General features: G+C 44.8%; 1 protein-coding gene across 1 annotated transcript in view; it reads left to right on the top strand.

The window, feature by feature from the left end:
* Positions 1-20274, top strand: part of RNF157 (ring finger protein 157) — a 120481-nt gene that overhangs the window by 62399 nt on the left and 37808 nt on the right. The window contains exon 3 of the mRNA XM_054975222.1: positions 11590-11678. Coding sequence (XP_054831197.1) covers positions 11590-11678 — 89 coding nt within the window. The remainder of the gene's footprint in view (positions 1-11589; positions 11679-20274) is intronic.

The raw sequence follows: 20274 nt of genomic DNA, 5'->3' as shown, positions 1-20274 counted from the left end.
TTTGAAGGAAAACAAATGCAAATGGGAATGGGTTTGTAGCCTCACAAAACTAGTCGCTTCTGCCTAACATTTTATAAAGTTTTGTTTTAGCTGTTAGCCACTTTTGTGATCCTGATTGGGCTGAAAGGTGGCACACAAATTTTGTAAATAAATAATACTAGCAAGAATCCACAAGGACTTGTGTAGGTTATCTCATTTCACCCTCCCTTGCTGTTTCCCCCACCATTTCCTCTTTCTCTTTTATCCTTTAAAGCCCCCCATAGCCTCTCTTCTTTTCCTGCTTCCTTCTCTCCTTCCCACCCACCAGTCAACCTACCTTAATCCCCCCCCCCCAGCAGACAGTCTTCAGTTTTCTCTGCCCCTGGCAACCTGTACCTGGAAAAACCATGGTCCATTTGCATGGTGCCAGTCGCCATGCTGGGCTCAGTTGTACATTGGGAAACCTGCTGACCTGAGCAAGATACCCGCTACTCGTCATGAGTGATAGATCTGGTGCAGTGGTTCTGAAAAGACATAGTGCGTCCCCTGGGGCTGTAAGGAGTACCCAAACTGTCATCCTTTTTACTGCCACAACCATGTAATAATAACCATCCTTGGGGCTCTGTCCCATTAGCAACTGCTGTTCCTAGCCACAATTTAACATATGATTTAAAGAGACCTACAATAATTTTAAAAAGCAGCATAATGCTGCAATTATAAGCAGTGCCATACTGCTTTCAAGCAGATTAAAGGAATCTTTTTCAAGCCCATTCTTGTCTGTCTGCAGCACCAGCATGAAAATGTTTTTCTTGCCGGGCCAATCTTTTGCGCCAAGCAGGGCTTTTTTTCAGCAGGAACGCGGTGGAACAGAGTTCTGGCACCTGTTGAAAATGGTCACATGGCTGGTGGCCCCGCCCCCGATCTCCAGACAGAGGAGAGTTTCGATCGCCCTCCGCACACAGTGCAGAGGGCGATCGAAACTTCCCTCTGTCTGGAGATCAGGGGGCGGGGCCACCAGCCATGTGACCATTTCCGCTGAGGGCAATTTAAACTTTAAAAAACTCCCCCCTTGTTCCAGCTGACTCAAAGTGATGTCATTGTGCGGTCCCGGAAGCGTGTGTGCACTTTGCGCGTGTGCATATGGTACCAAGGTGCCACCTCCTGCCAGGAGTTACGCCCTGTGCTAGCAACCCACTGAGTTCCACCACCTCTTTTCCCAGAAAAAAAGCCCTGGGGCCAAGGTTCCCCAGATGAAGCTCTACAACTGAACAGACCCTCCATCTGGTCCCAGAAATGTCTCCGATGATGATGGTCTCACTGAATATCTTTGGTGGTTCCTGTGATTAAGTGTTGGCTGAAGATACTGTTCACATGTAACCTAAGGAGGCTGCAGATCAAGAATTAGTGCTAATGAAAATGGCTTTGCAGTAGTCGCCTCATTTATTTATATTCCGCCTTTCTCAGTGAGACTCAAGGTAGATTCCACAGCGTAAGTCAATACGTGAATCAATAGCGTAAGTCACCCGCTGGGATATTCAATAAACGATACAATAGGGAATGCATTGCAGAAATCCGAAAATACATTTAAAATCCAGGAATACAGAGATGAAACATTGTTGAAAACAAGCATAAGTAATTTGAACATGACCTATTAAACAGCATGGAGACTACCTAGTAAGAGCATATCTACATCAACAGACAGTATACAGACAACAGACAGTACAGACCTTGTCCCTTTCCCAACGCCTTTCTCTAAACCATTTCCTTACAGCAGAGCCCTATTGCCTGTGTCAAAAAGGCCCCCTGAACAATTCTGGTTTGCATAGTTTGCGGAAAGTCAAGAAAGTGGGAGCTTTCCTGACCTTTTGTTGCAACGATTTCATAAGGTGGGAGCCACCAGAGAGAAGGCACATATGTGGGCAGCAGTTGATTTTGCCCAACTGGAGGGTGGTATCTGCAGAAGGTCCTATTCAGATGAGCGATGCTGCTATGGTGGAGCATAAGGAGAGAGGCATTCCTCCAGTTATGAGGGGCAAGGCCATGAAGGGGTTTGTGCATGATAGCCAGTACCTTGAACTGAGCCCGGTAAATGATGAATAGCCAATGGAGTGACTGCAGAATAGGAGTATGCATGCTCCACTTTGTTCCTGAATAACTAGGCTGCCACGTTCTGTACCAGCTGGAATCTCTGAGTTGACTTGGAAGCTAGAGCTTTGTAGAGTGCATTACGGTAGCCAGGTCTTGATGTTACTGTGGCATGGATCCTTTTGTGTCCCAGCTTGTCCTTGTATCGTCTAAAAGCACCTTTAAGACTAACCAACTTTACTGTAGCATAAGCTTTCGAGAATCACAGTTCTCTTCGTCAGATGCAAGAGAACTGTGATTCTCGAAAGCTTATGCTACAGTAAAGTTGGTTAATCTTAAAGGTGCTACTGGACTCTTTTCGATTTTGCTACTACAGACTAACACGGCTAAGTCCTCTGGATCTTGTATTGTCTGGATTTTTTGCTTCATCTCCTTCTTCACAAGGATGTTGAGTGTAATAGTGCACATCTTATGGGCCTGCAAGGAACAGAATTAAGTAGGAGTGCTAGAGTTGCCAACCCCTAGGTGGGGCATGGAGATCTCCTGGAATTACAGTTCATCTCCAGATGACAGAGATCAGCTCCCCTGAAGAAAATGGCTGCTCTGGAGGGTGGGACTATGGCATTACATTCCCCTGAGGTGCCCACCCAACACCCCCAGGAACCCCACCCCTCAAATCCCCAGGAATTTCCCAAGCCAGAGTTGGCAACCAAGACTGCATTCAGACCTCCTGGATAAGAGAAGAATTGATACAAGGGAAGGTTATTACTCTGACCATTGTCTTTGGTAGAGTATTTATAGTGGAGAGGACGAGAGCGACGGGAGAGGAAATAGGGAAGATTAGAGCTCATTATTGGTCTATAAACGCAGGCTACCTGGTTTGGTACAAGCATATTCCATTGGATTCAGTTAATGTTGTTGCACCTGCTTGATTTTTCTCCTATTGATTTAGTTGTACCCAGGGCTTTTTTTCAAGGGGAACGCGGGGGAACAGAGTTCCGGCACCTTTTGAAAATACTCAGCAATAGCGCTTGAAAATAATAGGATTTCAAAGAATCCCGTGTGTTTCTTCCTCATTTCCCTCTTGAGAGTTCCGCCACCTCTTTTCCCAGAAAAAAAACCCTGGTTGTACCATTCCCTTCCACATCAGATTTAAGGTAACACATGAATGTTACCACTTGGTGGCACCAAAAGGCTTGACATAAGAGAGTTTGTGGCCCTAAATAAATATAGGGTTTGCAGACCTTCCTGTTGCATGAGGTGAAGAATGTTGGATTGGTGTGTCTTAAATCTAAAGATAAAATTACTGTTTAAAATTCCCAAGCTCACAGAAAGAAATAGAGATGGTATTGTGTTTATACTGTTAGGTAACTGGTATTCTGTAGTAAGGGATAGATTCCTGAGAGGTAGCAGTTACAACAAAAATATACAGAAATCTTGCGGCGTTATAAAGGCAAACATGTTTTTTTTTCTATGACCATGAAATCTTATGCTGGAATTAAAACTTTTTAAAGTGCCATAAGACTTCTGTTAAAGAATGCAGTCTTGACTTTCCACATTTTCAGCTCCTATAACACCATGTTCTTTCCAGAGGAGTTAGCCGTGTTAGTCTGTAGTTGCAAAACAGTAAAGAGTCCAGTAGCACCTTTAAGACTAACCAACTTTATTGTAGCATAAGCTTTTGAGAACCACAGTTCTCTTCATCAGATGCATGGAGGGTATGAAGAAACTGGCCAGAGAGGAGAGGGGGGAGTAGATGCAAATCAGTTGCAAAAGTCATGAAAGAGGTGGAGTGCACAATTCAGGCTGGGTGTGACCCCTCCCCTCCATACCTGAATCTGAATGGAATGCCTGAAAGGCTGTTACTTTTGATAATGAGATAACCATCCAGAGTCTCTATTCAATCCAAGTCTGATTGAGTCAAATTTACATATGAATTGTAATTTAGCAGCTTCCCGTAGGATTCTGCTTTTAAAATGTTTCTGTTGAACTATGGTGACCTTTAAGTCCTTGATGGAGTGTTCTGGTAGATCAAAGTGTTATCCTACTACTTTCTGAATATTGCCGTATTTGATGTCACATTTGTGTCCTTTTGCACAGAGGTTGGCTGGTTTGTCCTATGTACAGAGCAGGGGGTATTGTTGGCACATAAGGGCATATATCACATTGGAGGATAAGCAGCTGTAAGAGCCAGAGATTGTGTAGTTGACACCATTGGGTCCCTGTGTTGGTGACTATGTTAGCCGGTTTGCCCACATGTGGGCAAAGAGGTCCAAAATTCCATATCTTCCTGTTCTCTCAGCGATATATTATAATTATAAAGTGCTGTCAAATGAAAGCCAACTTATGGCAGACCCTGGTGGGGTTTTCTAGGCAAGAGACGAACAGAGGTGATTTACCATTGTCTGCCTCTGCATAGCAACTCTGTTTTTTCTTGGTGATCTCTCATACAATTGCTAACCAAAGCCAATCCCTGCTTAGTTTCTGAGATCTGACAAGATCAAAATAGCCCGAGTTTTTCAGACCAGGGCATAAATATATATAATTATATAGCATTATAATTTCATTTTTTTAAAAAAGTCTGTGGCCCCTTTTGTTGTGGAGATATAAAGGAAAAGGTCTCCACAGTGGAAGGGCAACAGACTTTTTTAAAAAATGAAAGCTGGGAATTCAGAGAACTTTATAGACACATTGTTATAATGATATTCAACTGCCTACTTAAAAATACACACATGCACATGATTGGGGCGGGGGATGGCCACCATGGGTGCAGGCAGGGAAAATGGCTGCTGCGTGTGCAGAACTGGGAAAATCTGTATTTTCCTGCCTGCATAGTAGCCATTCAGCCTTTGCTGTGATCTTTCCCAAAAGTTTGCAGCAAAACAGGTTTGGGAAGGATCATAGCAAAGCCAGAGAAAACTCTGACGTGCACAAATGCAACACAATGTCGTGGGGAAGCGGAAAGAAGAAACATCTCCCAGTCCATTGAGTCCAGGGTATATAACCCATATGGAAAAAGTTGTGAGTCAGTGTAAAAACCAGGAAAGCTTTTTTTAAAAAAGCAAAAAACAGAGGAGGAAAATGGAGTTTAAATGTCCAAGTGGAAGCTGCCTCCAAATGGAATGGATTTAATGCCTAAGGGCAAATCTAGATCCTTTAGAAAGCTAGACCTGCAAGTTCTCTGTCTGATGTTTGGCTGTGAAGCTAGGAACATAAAACAGGGTTTCAAGGTAAGCTTGCATCCCTTCTGTAGGTGAATGTTTGTTCTTGTTTATTTTTAGGGTAGGTCTAGTGTCCACTTGCTCTTGGGACCTTTTTCAAGAATTGTTCATTTTTACAGTTTTACTGTTTGAATTTGCATTGTCTTGCCAATTGGATATTGAGAACCTTATTTTTAGAATGTGCTCCCAGTACTTTATAATGCAAGCTTTTTATATGTCAGGTTTGATCATAGCAGGTTAATATTGCTGTTTGAGCTTTGGCTTAAAAATGCAAAATCCTTAATATGGAATAGCAGATTGTGGCAGGATTGTTCTTGCAAGCTCTGTTTCTGTGCATGTGGGCGAGTAAAAGCTGCTGCTCAGCCTTCCTGGATCCCTGTCCAGCCTGGCTCCGTCTCCTGTGCTTTCCCTGTTCATTCTCTCTTGGTTGTCCCACCTCCTAGCCTTAAAAGAACATCTCCTGCTACACGACGAGTTCTTTAGCACTTTCACTGTTTTGCCATTAAAAGGCTCTTCTGTGCTATTGCGTTTCCCCTTTGGCTGTTTCACTACAGCCACGATGAGGATTAACAGCTGCAAATATATACTTGGGGAGTGGTGGGAGCAACCTCAGCCCCCTCCCCTGATTTCTCCTGGGTAAGGATGTCCAAATTATGCATAGATTGATCACAGAAATCACAATCTAAATTAATAAAGACTTTAATAAAGTCATAGAAACACAGGCATGCCCCTGACGGTGTTCTCACTTACATTAAAGTAAGGGTAGATTCTTATTTCTTAGAGTTGCAAGCATTCAAAAATGGTTTATACATCTGTTTCATAAATGGGGCTCTCCCCCATTCTTTAGTAGCAAGTGGTCATCGCTACCCTTGAAAAAGGAGTAAAGGTCTGAAATGGCTCCATCACTGAAGCAGTTGGCTAAGAAGAGACGAAGAAGACGTTCCTCCCTTTCTTGCAGTCGTGGCGATTATTTATTTATACCCTTTTCATTCTTCTCCCTCCTTTATGGGTGCGTGTGCTCCCTTTCTTGTTTTCCAGGGAAAATAATACTGGACTATTTCCCTTTCAAGCCTCTGTAATGAGATAGTGTGACTCAGTAAAGGAAGCCATATCATCCAGTTTGCAAGATCTGAGCAAGTCTGTTAGTGATAGGACGTTTTGGGTTGCCATAAGTCGGAAGCAACTTGATGGAACATAACAAACACATCAGTTAAGGTGTGACTTTCGCTATCCCTTTTGTTCTCTCCTAGGCTAGGTTATTTGCATATCTAAAAAGAGCTGGATAGTTCTTTGGCTGGGAGATGATGAGTGAACCCCACCTTGCTTTTCCCTTCAAAATCTGTTTAGCCAGAAAAAGGCACTTAGTATCCTTTGAGCATAGGTAAAACACAAACTCATTTATAATAAACTTTGATGGAAATGCTGTGGTGCTGGGCATTTCTTCACGCAGGTCCTTGCAAGTACGTACACCAGTCTTATTCCATGAAGCACTTGTTTAGTGGCTTGCAGTAACATTCTTCATGATAGTTCAATATGTATGTGTGTATCCAGGCATTATGAGCCCCGTGGCGCAGAGTGGTAAGCTGCAGTACTGCAGTCCAAGCTCTGCTCATAACCTGAGTTCAATCACAGCGGAAGCCAGGTTCCAGTAGCCGGCTCAAGGTTGACTCAGCCTTCCATCCTTCTGAGGTCGGTAAAATGAGTACCCAGTTTCCTGGAGGTAAAGTGTAGATGACTGGGGAAGGCAATGGCAAACCACCCCATAAAAAGTCTGCCAAGAAAACATTGTGATGCAACGTTCCCCCATGGGTCAGTAATGACTTGGTGTTTACACGGGACTACCTTTACCTTTACCTATCCAGGCATTAGTACTTGATTGGTGCCTGGTTTCTACTTTTTTTTTTTTGCACTGTCAAACAAATTCTACATTGCAGACCTTATTCGTGTTATCTAAACAAGCTTTGTCTTAGTTTTGCAATTGGAACAAGACCCCAGGGCCGCATCTAGGGGGGGGCAGGGGGGTAGTCTGCCCCTGGTGCCGCCAGGGAGGGGGCGCCGGGAGCAGCTCCCAGCTGCCAGAGCGTGCAGGCGGCAGCGCGGGCAGCCCCGCAGCCCCCCGTGCTGCCTTTCGCCTGCCCTGCAGGACAAGGGGCGGCCGGCTTGCCACGCACCCCCTGTCCTGCAGGGCAGGCAAAAGGCAGCGTGGGGGGGCTGCGGGGCCGCCTGCACCATTCACCTGCCCCGCAGGACAGGGGGCGGCTGGCCGCCCCCTGTCCTGTGGGGAGGCGAATGCCGTGGGCAGCCTCGCAGCCCCCTGCGCTGCTTTTGCCTGCCCTGGAGGGCAGGGGGTGCGTGGCAAGCCATCCGCCCCATCCTGCAGGGAGGCAAATGCCGCGGGCAGCCTCGCATCCCCCTGCGCTGCTTTTGCCTGCCCTGGAGGGCAGGGGGTGCGCGGCAAGCCGGCCGCCCCCTGTCCTGAGGGGCAGGCGAAAGCAGCACGGGGGCTGTGAGGCCACCCGTGCCATTCGCCTGCGAGGAGGTGAATGGGACGGGCGGCTTCCCAGCCCCGCACGCTGCCTCTGTCCGCCCTGCGTGATGATGTCACCAAAGTGTTGTCATCGCACAGCGCGGGGAGCACGCGCATGAGGCGGCTGGACAAGGGTTGCCCCCAGGCGTGGGCAACCCTAGATCCGGCACTGCAAGACCCTACACAGAAACAAAAGTGAGGAGAAAGAAAAAGGGGAGGACAAGATTTTTTCCCCAAAGAGCACCAAAATCTTTGAAACAATGTTAAGAAGACTGGATTTGCTATGGGAGCAATTCTTACACTCAAGTTGAAATGCAGACTGAGCACTTTGGTCCACCAATACTAATGATTCAAGGTCACTTCAGAGCACATCTGCTTATCCTTGTCTGCTTCACAGCATTGATTCTGCACAGGTTGCACAATGCCACGCTCACTTTCTGGCATATTCATTATCTGTCCTTCCAGGCTGAGCAGTCTTCCTGAGCAGGGGTTCTTTCTCTCTCTCTCCCCTCCCCTTGCTGCTTTTTGTCACACCTCACTGCAGGTGACCAATATCAAGCTGACATAATCCCTTTTTGCCTCCTAGCAGGCAGACAGAGAATAACCACTGTCCCCGTTGCCAGATTCTGATCTTAAATCAGCATTCTGCTGCGTCAGCAGACTAAAAATACCCTCTGATTTTCTCGCAGGGTACATTAGACGGTTGCAGAAATGATGGGAAAGGAGAGGATGGGGGGGAGGCTAATACGGATAAGGACACGGCCAGCAGTGTCTGTCATTTCACTAGAATATCCTGACTTGCTGTGCTGATAGCCTACGTTACCATCTCTTCAAGGCTGGAACAGAAACATCCAGCTCTGGCCTGCAAGAAATCTCAGGACAAAGGTTCCCAAGGCAGCTGCAATGTGGCCATAATGCATGCATGGCATATTTTCAGCTGCTGCTTGGAAGGTTTCACTGCCACAGAAGTGAAGACAAAAATGTAACCTAATCTTTGAAAATAAGCTCTCTAGCGAGGGCAGGGGAAATGGCAGTTGTATTTGAAAGGTTTCATGGTAGAAATGCTGGGTATTTAAAAAGAGAGAGAGAGACTACGTTGATGGTCATGTTGAGCTGTATCTGTAAATCCTGAGAATCTTCCTCAATCATAATGCGCTCCTTAACTTAGTTACTGGACTGCCTTGTTGGAATTCATGGAATGGATGGGTTATCACTTATTGGTACAGCATATGCATTGCAGGCAGAAGATCCCAGATTCAGTGCTTTGGCATCTACAGCTAAAAGGTCAGGTAGTATGTGACGTGAAGCACCTCTCTCTCAGATCCTGGAGAACAACTACCTGTCAGAGGAGACAGCACTAACCTTGGCCGTTTTCACACTACTCACCTTCTTCCGGAACGCTGCAGAACATGGCGAAAAAACCGCAGAAGATAGCGTCTTCTCGCGCAAGTTTTGCATGATGATGTGCAAAACTCGCGCGAGAAGACACTATCTTCCACAGTTTTTTCACTTTGTTCCGCACAGCAGTGGTGCCAGGGTTTTTGGCGCCTGCGGCCAGCAGCTGGCTGAGCACCTGCACGTGCACGCAAACATGCCCCGGCCTGCATGACGACGTCACATGTGATGTCATCACGGGTGCACGCACCGCCAGCCCGATTGCTGTGGTGGGCAGCTGGGACAGCGCGCAGGTGGCCTCTGAGCTCTCCCACTCGGTTTCCCTGCACTGCTGAGCCCGCCCAGGGGAGTGTTCTGGTGGTGGTTCAGGGCGGGAGGGCTAGGAGGCTGCAAATCCGTGGCACATGCTCCCGCCCCCCGCGCCTCCTCCGGCGCCCCCTCTGGCACCCCGTGCCCTGAGGCTACCGCCTACCTGGCCTCAATGGGCATGCCGGCACTGGTTCCACAGCATTCCAGAAGAAGATGAGTAGTGTGGAAACGGCCCTTGATAGACCAATGGTTTGGTTCATTTTACGGCAGGTTCATGTGTGAGGTTTCAGATTCAGAATGCTTGTCCTTTTTTGTGACCTCTCTACTTTTTCCTGAGGTGTTTCCACACAGATATTTTGCTCCAGCTAAGTTTCCTTACTGCCAGCACTGTTTTTGGAACATCCATATGACATTATCCTCCATTCGTCCTGTTTCTGTGTTCCCCTCAACTTTGCTGCGATCTTTCCCAAACATGGTTTGATACAATCTTTTTGGAAAGATTGCAGTCAAAATGCCTTTAGATGCTGTATGGACAGGAAAGAGTATGCTTTTTCAGTTCTGCCCACATCCCCTGAATTTTCCTTACCTCAATTCCTGCAGTGGCAACTTCCCCCCTTCTCTGCATGAGTTTTTTCCAGGCTTTCAACAAAATGATAATAGTTAATAGCAGGGCTTTTTTTCAGCAGGAACACAGTGGAACAGAGTTCCAAACCTCTTGAAAATGGTCGCATGGCTGGTGGCCCCACCCCCTGATCTCCAGACCCCACTGGAGCGGCGCAGAGGGCAATTTAAACTCCCCTCTGTCTGGAGATCAGGGGGTGGGGCCACCAGCCATGTGACCATTTTCCCTGAGGGCAACCCACTGAGTTCCATCACCTCTTTTCCCAGAAAAAAAGCCCTAGTTAATAGTGCTATAGCATTTTAACATAACTATCTAATGCAACAATGTACTACTACCCAGCTTTTTATTTTTTTGATTGCAGTTTGTTTATAAGGAGAAAAGTATAGCCTGCATATTTCTCCTTATAATTCTGCAACCAAAAGGGCTAGAGACTTGTTTTAAAAAATGATCACTGGGAACAATTACATTGTTGCAGAAGATTGTTATAGCCCTATAGCCCAATAGACATAGAGGTCTGAGGCAAGGGAAACCATGAGGAAACCTTCTGTGTGGCTGTTCCATTGCTACTGTGCTTACTGTGCAGTAAGAGCTGCACAGAATCATCTCAGTGTGCAAGCAGCCTTGGGTCACCTCATCTCAGTGAGGCAAGGAGCAGCAAGAATCTCTCTTGTACCTATGCTAGGCAAGTGCCTTACAGAGCTGTTTTCCCCACTCTTGAATTGCCCAGTAGCCACATGTTCATAATTTGCCATATGTCCCCCTCATACAGACACATGAGTACTATTTTCTAAGATTCTCTGGAGCAGCATTGGTTAAGTGCATATGTATGCTCTTTCTCCATACTTCTAAAATATAACCCCTGACAGCAGGTCAGGAAATCCTGGACAGAAGTTGTTACTCTGGCTGAAGCATCCGTCCCAGTGCCATGTAACGATGTAATCCAGGGGTCCCCAACACTGTGCCCGTGGGCACAATTATGCCTACCAACACCTTTCCTGGTGCCTGCCAAGTGTTTTTAAAAAGTGGGTGGGACCAGATGAGGCTTTTGCAAAGCATGGCTTCTGGTTGGCCATTGGGGTAGTGATTGGCTGTGCAAATTTTTAAAAACATTGCTTTGGCAGAAACTGCTTCCACAGCACAAAGATCTTCACTGTGTGTAAGCTGTAGCAGCCATTTGGGGGCTGGCTCAGTCTCTGGCAGCAGCCATTTTGTGGCAAGCACTTTGTTGCTATGCCCACTACACTGTGTCAGAATTCCAAATGTGCCCACAGGCTCAAAAAGGTTGGGGACCCCTGATCTTTTTGGCAAAGAGTAAGCAATACCTGCCATATGACTGTACAAACTCTACATGTTTCATAGTGAAAGTACACATTTCAGTTTGAGTTGCTGACTCCAGGTAGGGCCTCCTAAATAGTCATGTCCACCCTCCTTTGTTTCCTCTTTTTGTCTAGTTTCCATATGCTGCCCCACCGCCCCAGGAGCCAGTGAAGACACTGAGAAGTCTGATCAACGTTCGCAAGGACACATTACGCCTAGTCAAGTAAGTTGGTAGTTTCAGAGTTTGTGATGTGACAAATCTCAGTGGGGGGAAAAAAACCAATTGGATAACTGACCCAAAGGTAATTTTAGCTCTTGGGTATCTTTGGGTAGTCAAAAGCCATTGGACATGGTGCTGAGCTCTAGGGGCACTTGATGTAGTGTTCTGAGCTTGTTGCCTACAGACGAAAAAGGCCTTTAAATGCAAATTCCTGAAGAGCTGGTATGTTGTAGAGTGTTGGACTAGGATCTGGAAAACCCAGGTTCAAATCTCAGCTCAGTTATGAAACCTACTGTGTGTCACCGGGCCAGTTGCATGTACTTAGCTTAACCTACCTCATAGGATTGTTGTGAGAATAAAATGATGGAGGGAAGAACTATGTGTGCTACTCTGAGTTCTATTGGAAAAGGATGGGATGGAAATGTAATGGATAGAATAACTGTCTTAAAGGACCTAACTACATAGTACATATTCCATGCATCCTTCTCAGTCCTGGCAATCAGACATGAAATGTGAGTTCTGTGCTTGGAACTCAATCCAGATCAGGACCATGGTGCATGGGAGAAGGGGCTGAACACCCCCACCCCCATTATTTTTCCCAGCCTGCAATGGGAGTGCTCTTTGGCCTGTTGGAGAGACCATGTACTAATGGGATGCACATAAGATTCTCTAATGGGGCAAAGGGCACCTTCCCGGGACTGTTTCAGGTTAGGTAAGCAGTGAGTGTGTGGGGGTGTCCAAGTCCCTTCTCTGCATGTATCGTAGTCCTGATCCAAATCAGTCCCTGCACACCTGGGAACTGAGTTCCGTGCGCTGAACTCGCACCACACATCTGATCACTAGCACCTGTGAAAACAGCGTAACATGTAGTGAAGACCTTACTTATTCACAAAAAAATCTGTAGTAAAATGACCAGTTGTGCCTACAAGCATATACTACCAGATAGCTCTACAAAAACTCATGCCATGATAATTGATCGTTAAGGTGCCAAACATCTTTTTATATATATTTCCAGGCCAAGAGCACTTTGTCTGGTAAGAAAATACAGAGGTTACAACTTTGAATGTGGTGTTATTTTTGTAGGTGGCAAAGAGCTTCTCCTCAGACGTCTTAGAGCTGATTCTCTCTTTACTTTTTGAATTTGGGTATAAAAAGTACATGAATTTACATGACAAACAATGTGTGTGGTAAAGTCGGTTTTGAATGGCCTGCATACGTGTTTGAAGAGCCTGATTTCCTCACAATAAAACACAGAAGCAAAGGCCCCTTCTGTGTTCAAATAGCCTTCAAGGTTTCTCAGACTTCCAAGTAAACATAGCTATGATCAAAAAGTAAACATAAACTATGATCAAAAACGGGTCAGGCTATCTGCTTATGTGTTTGTGGTGAACTTCACCCATTCAGACAGGTTTGTGCCATTCACAGTTGACAATGACACATGTATTTTTTGTTGTTTGTTATCTGTTGCTTTTTTAACTGAATCTCAGAAGTTGCCTTCTTTGGTCTGTGTAGCTCTCTATTGTTACGAACTGCTGGAAGCAGTCCATCAGCTACTGTACAGCAGGGGATATCCGCATGGAACTCCTAGAGATTAGAGTAGAGATTAACTGGAGCTATTTGGGGAGGAGTTACACACATGTCTGTAAGACTATCAGACAGGTTGGCTCTTTTTTTCATTACCTTTCTTGCATGAGTCACTGAGAGTGACAATAAGATTTAGCTGGAGTTAAAGTTACTTCTGTTGTTGGGTTGAAATTAGAGCCAATTAAAATCCAGTAGCTCAGAGTTCAGGACCGGAATGGAGCAAATGACTTAGTAAAGGCTGTCTGGGTACGACTTTGGTAAAGGCGCTCTCTGCCTGGTTAACAGGCCCTAGGCTTGGTAACTAATGTTATGACCTTTGTCCCTTCCTTCCTTGCATCCTGGATTTAATTTACTTTTCTGCTTTTATCCCTTTTCAGAGGGATGTTGTCATGGATTGGGAAGTCAGATGTGCAAAAGTGGAGGGTAGAAGAGGCTTGTCCCCCACCCCTTCTTCATGGCTGTCTGAAGAGGCGGAATCTAACAAGAGCAGGGGCGGGCGGGGGGGGGGGTAGTCTCACTTTCCCTCTTTTGCAGACTTAAAAAACGTGTTCCAGAAAGGCTAGAAATAGTTGCTGATTTGGAATCCTTATTAGCTGGCAAAGCTGAGTGGAAGCAGCAAGTATGCAACTATTGATACCCCTGATACAGACCCTGATACCAAACTGCCTCCACAAATGTATATTGGGTTGTATTTCCAAAATGCAGCCTCAGGATGCAGCTCAGCTCTTCAGCCCAAGGTACAAAAATAAGTGTTGGCTTGGGGGTGAGCCACTGGTAGTGGGTTGAATCTCACACTGCTCATGATTACTTTATTTAGGTGCTAAATTTGACACAGATCGAGTTATTTGTTTTTATAGAACATTTCTATTCTGCTTTTTGGAACTCACCTGTGCTCTGCATCAGTCTGGGAGGGGAGAATTCTCAAAGGTTGAGGTGCACCCCATGGCCCCATTACACCTGAGACTCTCTGCGTATCACACCTGGGGAAAGACCTCCTGCCTTTTCTGCTATAGCAGGCTGCTCTTCAAGAGGCAATAGAAACAAGAGACCAGGAACTCCCAGAATGAGTTTGTCCACCTCCATTACCTGAAGAGCCTGCCATGGACTCTGCAGGAACAAAGAAGGCGAAGAGTTAGAGCCAAAATATGGACCGGTAAAGAAGCTCATGGCTGGCAGCTTAAGACACCCTGCACCCTAGTCTTTATTCCCTAGTTCTTTTTGCAGGATCCAGGACCACTAGCCTCCAGATCTTTGCAGGATCCACACTCAACTCAGGCAAATACTAAATTTTTAATGCAGTTTTTAAGCTGTTAACAACTTTTAGGGTTTTCTGTTTTGATTATGTTTTACATCGTAAACCACTTCATGCAGGTCCTCTGGAGAGACAACATAGACATTTTCTAAATAAATAATACAGGAAGGTTCTCAGTTTCCTGTATAAGTCCTCATTTGAACTCTGCTGGATCAGCAGTTCTCCAGCCTAGCTCACGCTAAGCCTTGGGCAGCTCCTTGCAAAAAAGTTATTGCTGTCTGGCTCCTGCTGGGCCTCATCTTGGCCACCAGGCCTGCATCACTTATCCATGGCAGACCAGGTTGCAAATAGGACACAGGATCTCTAAAAAAAATCCCACCCAAGGCAACTAAAATTTTAAAAATCCAATCAATCAGTAGTATAATTAATTTAAAACAAAACAACTAATAAAGTTCTCAGTAATAAAACAGTAAAATAGACAGTATCAAAATGTTCATAGGGTAGGCCTTAAAGAGAAGGTTAAAATGTTAACGTGGGTTAAAAAAAAATCCCACCAAACCTGGTGTCATGAATCGGAGTCCCTGAGCTACAAACCATTCACTGCCTGCCTTCTCCTAGGCCCAAGACTGACCGGGGCCTCGGTGCAGCTGCTCTCTCCCACTTAGAGACCTGAGGCCTTGCTGGGCTCTGGACCTGCACTTGCCAGAATGTGCTCCAAGCCTGGGATAGGACTGGTGAAATTGGAGGGGAAAGGAAGAACAATTGGTTTGGCACTAGGCCAATCAGCGGGCGTTGACACCCACCCACACACACACTCCCCCAGCAACTGCATGCACTGGGTGCACTCCTGAGTATATCATTGCATCCTGGTGGGATGCAATGATATCACTTCCTGGAAGTGACTTCATCTTGCCCCACAGGGAGGAGTAAGTCCCAGGTCCCCCTTCCCCCACACCTGGAGGGATCTGGGAACCTTATTTGGCACTTAGGAGGCTGGACCAAGAGAGAGAGAGAAAATATAAGGTCCCCTGAAGGAAGAAAGTGTTCTTCCCCCAGGAGCTGCTGGGCAGAGAGGTCACTAACAGCAAGAGAGTTTCCCTCACCCAAAGAGGATGGTTGGACCTAGGCTTGTCAGTCCCCCACTCCCAGCCTCTAACCCCCAACATCTCTTACCTGGCCACCGGAGAGGGAAGGGGGGAAGGTGCGAGGAATGTGCCTGGGAGCTCTGGAGCATGCTCCCATGGGCCTTTGTTGTCATGCTGGGAATGATATCATTCTCAGTGCAACAATGAAGGGAAGGCCCCCTGTGCAGGGCTATTTTACTTAAAATATGCCCATTTTAAGCAAAATATCCCTGCAGAGGACATCTTCCCTTTGTTGTTGCACTGAGAATGATGTCATTTCAGACGCAACAACGAAGACTCCAGATCATGTGCTCATTTTGCATGTGTGCAAAGTATGTTCCCCCCACATGTGCCCCCCAATCCCCCCCCCCATTCTCTGGTTTGATCCCCAGGAGACCTGGCAGCCCTAATTGGACCCTGGAAGGGTCAAATATAGTTAGGACCAGTTAAGCAGCCCCGTTAGGAAGCTTTATTGTGTTTTAATTTTGCCCTGCTTGTTATAACTGTATCTCATTATACTGTTGCTCACAAGCATTTCTTTTCCCACCTGTAAGAACCCCTGGGGGGATGCCCATAGTAGACAAGTCCCCACATGACCCCACTTACTCGTAACGCCTGGGTGAAGAGAAATGTTTTCTCCTGGCTCCTAAAGCCAGTAAGATGGGCTCCAGCCAAGCTTCAAGGAGGAAGGTGTTTCACAAATGTGGAGCCACCACCTTGACCCTAGTCACCAATTGCCTCATTTTTGCAGTCAATGGCTTTGTTAGCAGGACTTTAAAAGGGGGTTGAGGAGGAGAGGACCATCAGTGCTAGCCATGTTGAGTAGAGGGTACTTCCACTTTCAGAGGCAGTAAACCCAGTGCTAGGAGGCAACACTAGGAAAGGTCCTGGGCTTCCATGCCCTTTTCGTTAGCCCTCCAAGGCATCTGCTTGTCAACAGAGTAAAACAGGATACTATACTAGATGGGATTTCAGGTTTCATCCAGCGGGGCTGTTCTTATGATGATGACCTTAGTTGGTGGGCAGGACCTTACAAGAGAACACTGGGCAAATCCACATTACTCATTCTAAGTCACATGTTCCCCGCATTCCCCACGCAATCCCGAGTGCTGGTCACATTACCTCATTAAACAGACGCATTTCATTCGCATTTCTCCCGAATATGTGGTCACAGGTTTTCAACGGGAGTTTCACGGTGGCTGTGAACGGGCCAATGCACAATTTACGCGGTTTTTTAACCCCCCCCCCCTTCCTGTCTCTCCGGCCGTTCCGAGAGTTCCTATTGGCTGATTCAACTTGCAAGTGCTCCGTAGTCTGCAAAAGACTGTTTTTGACTTCATAGCATTGGATTTATTGATTATGCTGTTTCTGAATCAAATCTGGTAGTTTGAAAAATCATTTTGGGGTGAATCCATCCTCAGAACAGACTCGCGAAACTTCCTTTTTAACTGTTTTTTATTTTTTTTATTTTATATTACTGTAATATCGAAATTACAAAATATCGAAATAATGACACTCCAAGGAAGTGAAACTTTAGTAAAATTCAGGCACTGAACTGTCCTGCATAGGAAATGCCCACAAAAGCTTCCCACAAGCTTCCAAATTTCCAAAAAAGAAACGGGAGAGAGCCATCAGTGCTGTCAGTGGGGGAAAGAGAGGCATCATTATCTTCAATTATGTTTCTTTATAAGGCAAGATCGAAATAACGGAAAAGTGCGCTCAAAATTTTTTTTAAAAATGGGCGGGAAAAAAAGGTCCCGCCCAAAAAAGCAGTTTTCGAGCGGCCGTGTGACCGGAGGGACGCGTGAGAAAGACGGATTGGAAGCCGGAATGTGAACTAAGAGGAAAAAATCACGGATTGGAGGCAAACGGAAGATATCCGATAAACATGCGGGTAATGGGTGAATGTGGATTTGACCACTGTCCGTCTGGTACCCTGGACACAAGCTATTAGCAAACATGTCCATCCAGTTCCAAGGCCTTATTTGCATGACTGCTTGTTGAATAGGGCATGTGTGTCTGCCCTGAACTAGAAGCTGGAAAAGAGCTATGTACAAAAAAGCACATGGCTCATTGCAGGCCCTTTCCACTCAAGCAGACAAAAATACTCATCCCAGATAGGGAGAAGCAGGACTAGGTTTGTTTTGTGAACTTCCTCACTCCCAGAGTACACATACTACTCATTCAGTCCATGTAATTCTTTCTCTCCACATGCCTCATGATGAATGCCAGGACAGCAGTGCAGAGTTCATGCCAGACTCAGGAGTTGGCTCAAACATTCCCTGGGCAGCTCCCAGAGGCACCCTTTGGAGTTGGCTTGAGTGAACCAATTACATCATCACATTCAAATGGAAATATGTACAGACCTTGTCCTGACAACACAACTTGATACGGCACTGATGGTGTATGTTTACAGGACTGTACAACATTGCCTTTCATTATCCTATTTAGCATGTGGTAGGCATACAGTTCAGTATGCATCTTCTTAGAGAAAACACGAAGATGCCTTTGGATTAATTGTCTGAGTACAATATAAGGGCTACCAACATGTAATGTGGTCCTGGAGTGAAATGCTTTACGCTACTATTTAAAACAAACAATAACAGTTGCTCTTGCAGCATAAGCTATTTAAAGCGCTATTGTGTCAACACGCTCTCATTATTCCTCTGGGATTTCTCAGTCCTTGTGAAGGCAACAAGCCTATAATTTTCTCCTGAGAATCCAAACAATAGGTAAGGAGGGAAAACATGCAAGGGAGGTTATAGTTTGGTACTCTGCCTCATTGTCCTGCCTCATTCAGCAGTATGCCATTTTGAATTTTAAAAAAATCAGGCTGGTGATCAGAATTGACATTTAATTTGGTGCAAATCTGGATCAGCTCTTTTATCTTTATGTTTACATTCTTTCCTCTGAGCCGCATAACATGCTGTTGCAATAAGCAGTTGGCTCTGGGATCAGTAAATCAGATGTTTGTGTGGGGTTGGGGGCACATGATGAAAGCCAGCAGGATCAGATGTTAAAAATCAGCAAAATATACCAGCTTGTATATGAGAACATGCTCCTTCATAGAACTTTTATTTATTTAGATAATTATACCCCACTTTTGTCCTCAGTGAGGAACCAAAGAAGTTATACCATTATTCTCCCCTCCTCCATTTTATCCTCTCAACAACACTGTGAGGAAGGAAAGGCTGAGTCTGTGTGACTGGCCCAGGGTCACCCAGCAAACTCTGTGGCAGAGTGAAGATTCAAGCCTGGGCCTACCACAACCGATACCAAGGAAGGAATTCATAACTACTTATGGGTTAAGAAATCATTAAAAACTATTCAAAAGCAAGATAGTACCCATATTTTGAGGGATGGACTACTTAAGAATATGGTTCCAATGCAGAATCAGATTAAGTCCATCAATTTCACCATTGACATCACCAATAGATGCCTATTATGGATGCTACTACAAGAAATAAAATAGATTATGTAAAATATGAATATATGATGGATAAGCAAGGAAGTATAAAAACGTGGCAAGAAATTCATGCTCAAGGAAAAAATATCCCATGGTTGATGTATTGTCAAATGGCGTCCAAACTCAAAGAACAATTATCCAAAGAAGATGGCCAATTAAGAGAGAAAACAGTATTTGAAGAACTAATCAGTGGAGATTCAAAGCACTTATTAGGAAAAGTATATTAACATCTTCTGCAATATGCCACAGAATCAGAACAAGTTAAAAATTGTATAATAAAATGGATGTAAAATCTTGGAGAAAGTGTCTCTGAGTCAATGGGAAAACTTATGGACAAAAGAAATCAAATTTACAGAGAGAATTGGTACAAAATGGTTTTTAGATGGCATATCACTCCCAAGCGTTTTGCAAAAACCAATAAGGATTATAGTGGAAGGTGTTGGAAATGCCAATGTACGGATGCAACATTCTATCATATGTGGTGGACATGTAAGAAAGCGGGAAGATATTGGATAAAAATTCATGAAGAGAAGCAACAGATATTAAAGTTTCACTTTGTCCTGAATCCTAAATATTAGGATAGATAATAATATTACATAGATAATAATATTATTAAATATCTTACATAGTAATAATTCAAAGTAACCGAGTGAACTTTTTAAATATATGATGACAGCAGCGAGGGTAGTATTTACAACAAAATGGAAGGCAGATTCTAGTCCAGACAAGTCTAAGTGGATGAACAAATTGTATGAATATGCGTCAATAGCTAAATTAACTTCCTATATACATCTTAGAATTTCAGGAAAAATGGAATGTCCTTTTTGACTATGTAGCTGATAATTAAGAAAAATTAAGAATAGTTTTTATGGAAGCAGACTAATTAGAAAATTAGTATTTTAAAATGTTAAATATAAAATATTGAGTATAATGTTGAATATAAAATGCTGAGTATAAAGTAAATAATGAGATGGAGAGGAGCAATATTTTCTAGCTTACATGTGCTGTTATATATTGTTTGTCTTTTTTATGTATTGTTACGGTCTTTTTCTTTTCCAATAAACTTTTATCTGAAAAAAATCCCTGAGTCTTTCAGATCCTAGTCTGATACTCTAACCACTGCACCATAAAATGTAAATTTTACAACTCCTCCAAACAGATACATCTGTCACT

This window comes from Eublepharis macularius, chromosome 4 (assembly GCF_028583425.1).
Source record: "Eublepharis macularius isolate TG4126 chromosome 4, MPM_Emac_v1.0, whole genome shotgun sequence".
Lineage (NCBI taxonomy): Eukaryota > Metazoa > Chordata > Lepidosauria > Squamata > Eublepharidae > Eublepharis > Eublepharis macularius.
This window is presented reverse-complemented; position numbering and strand designations above follow the sequence as displayed.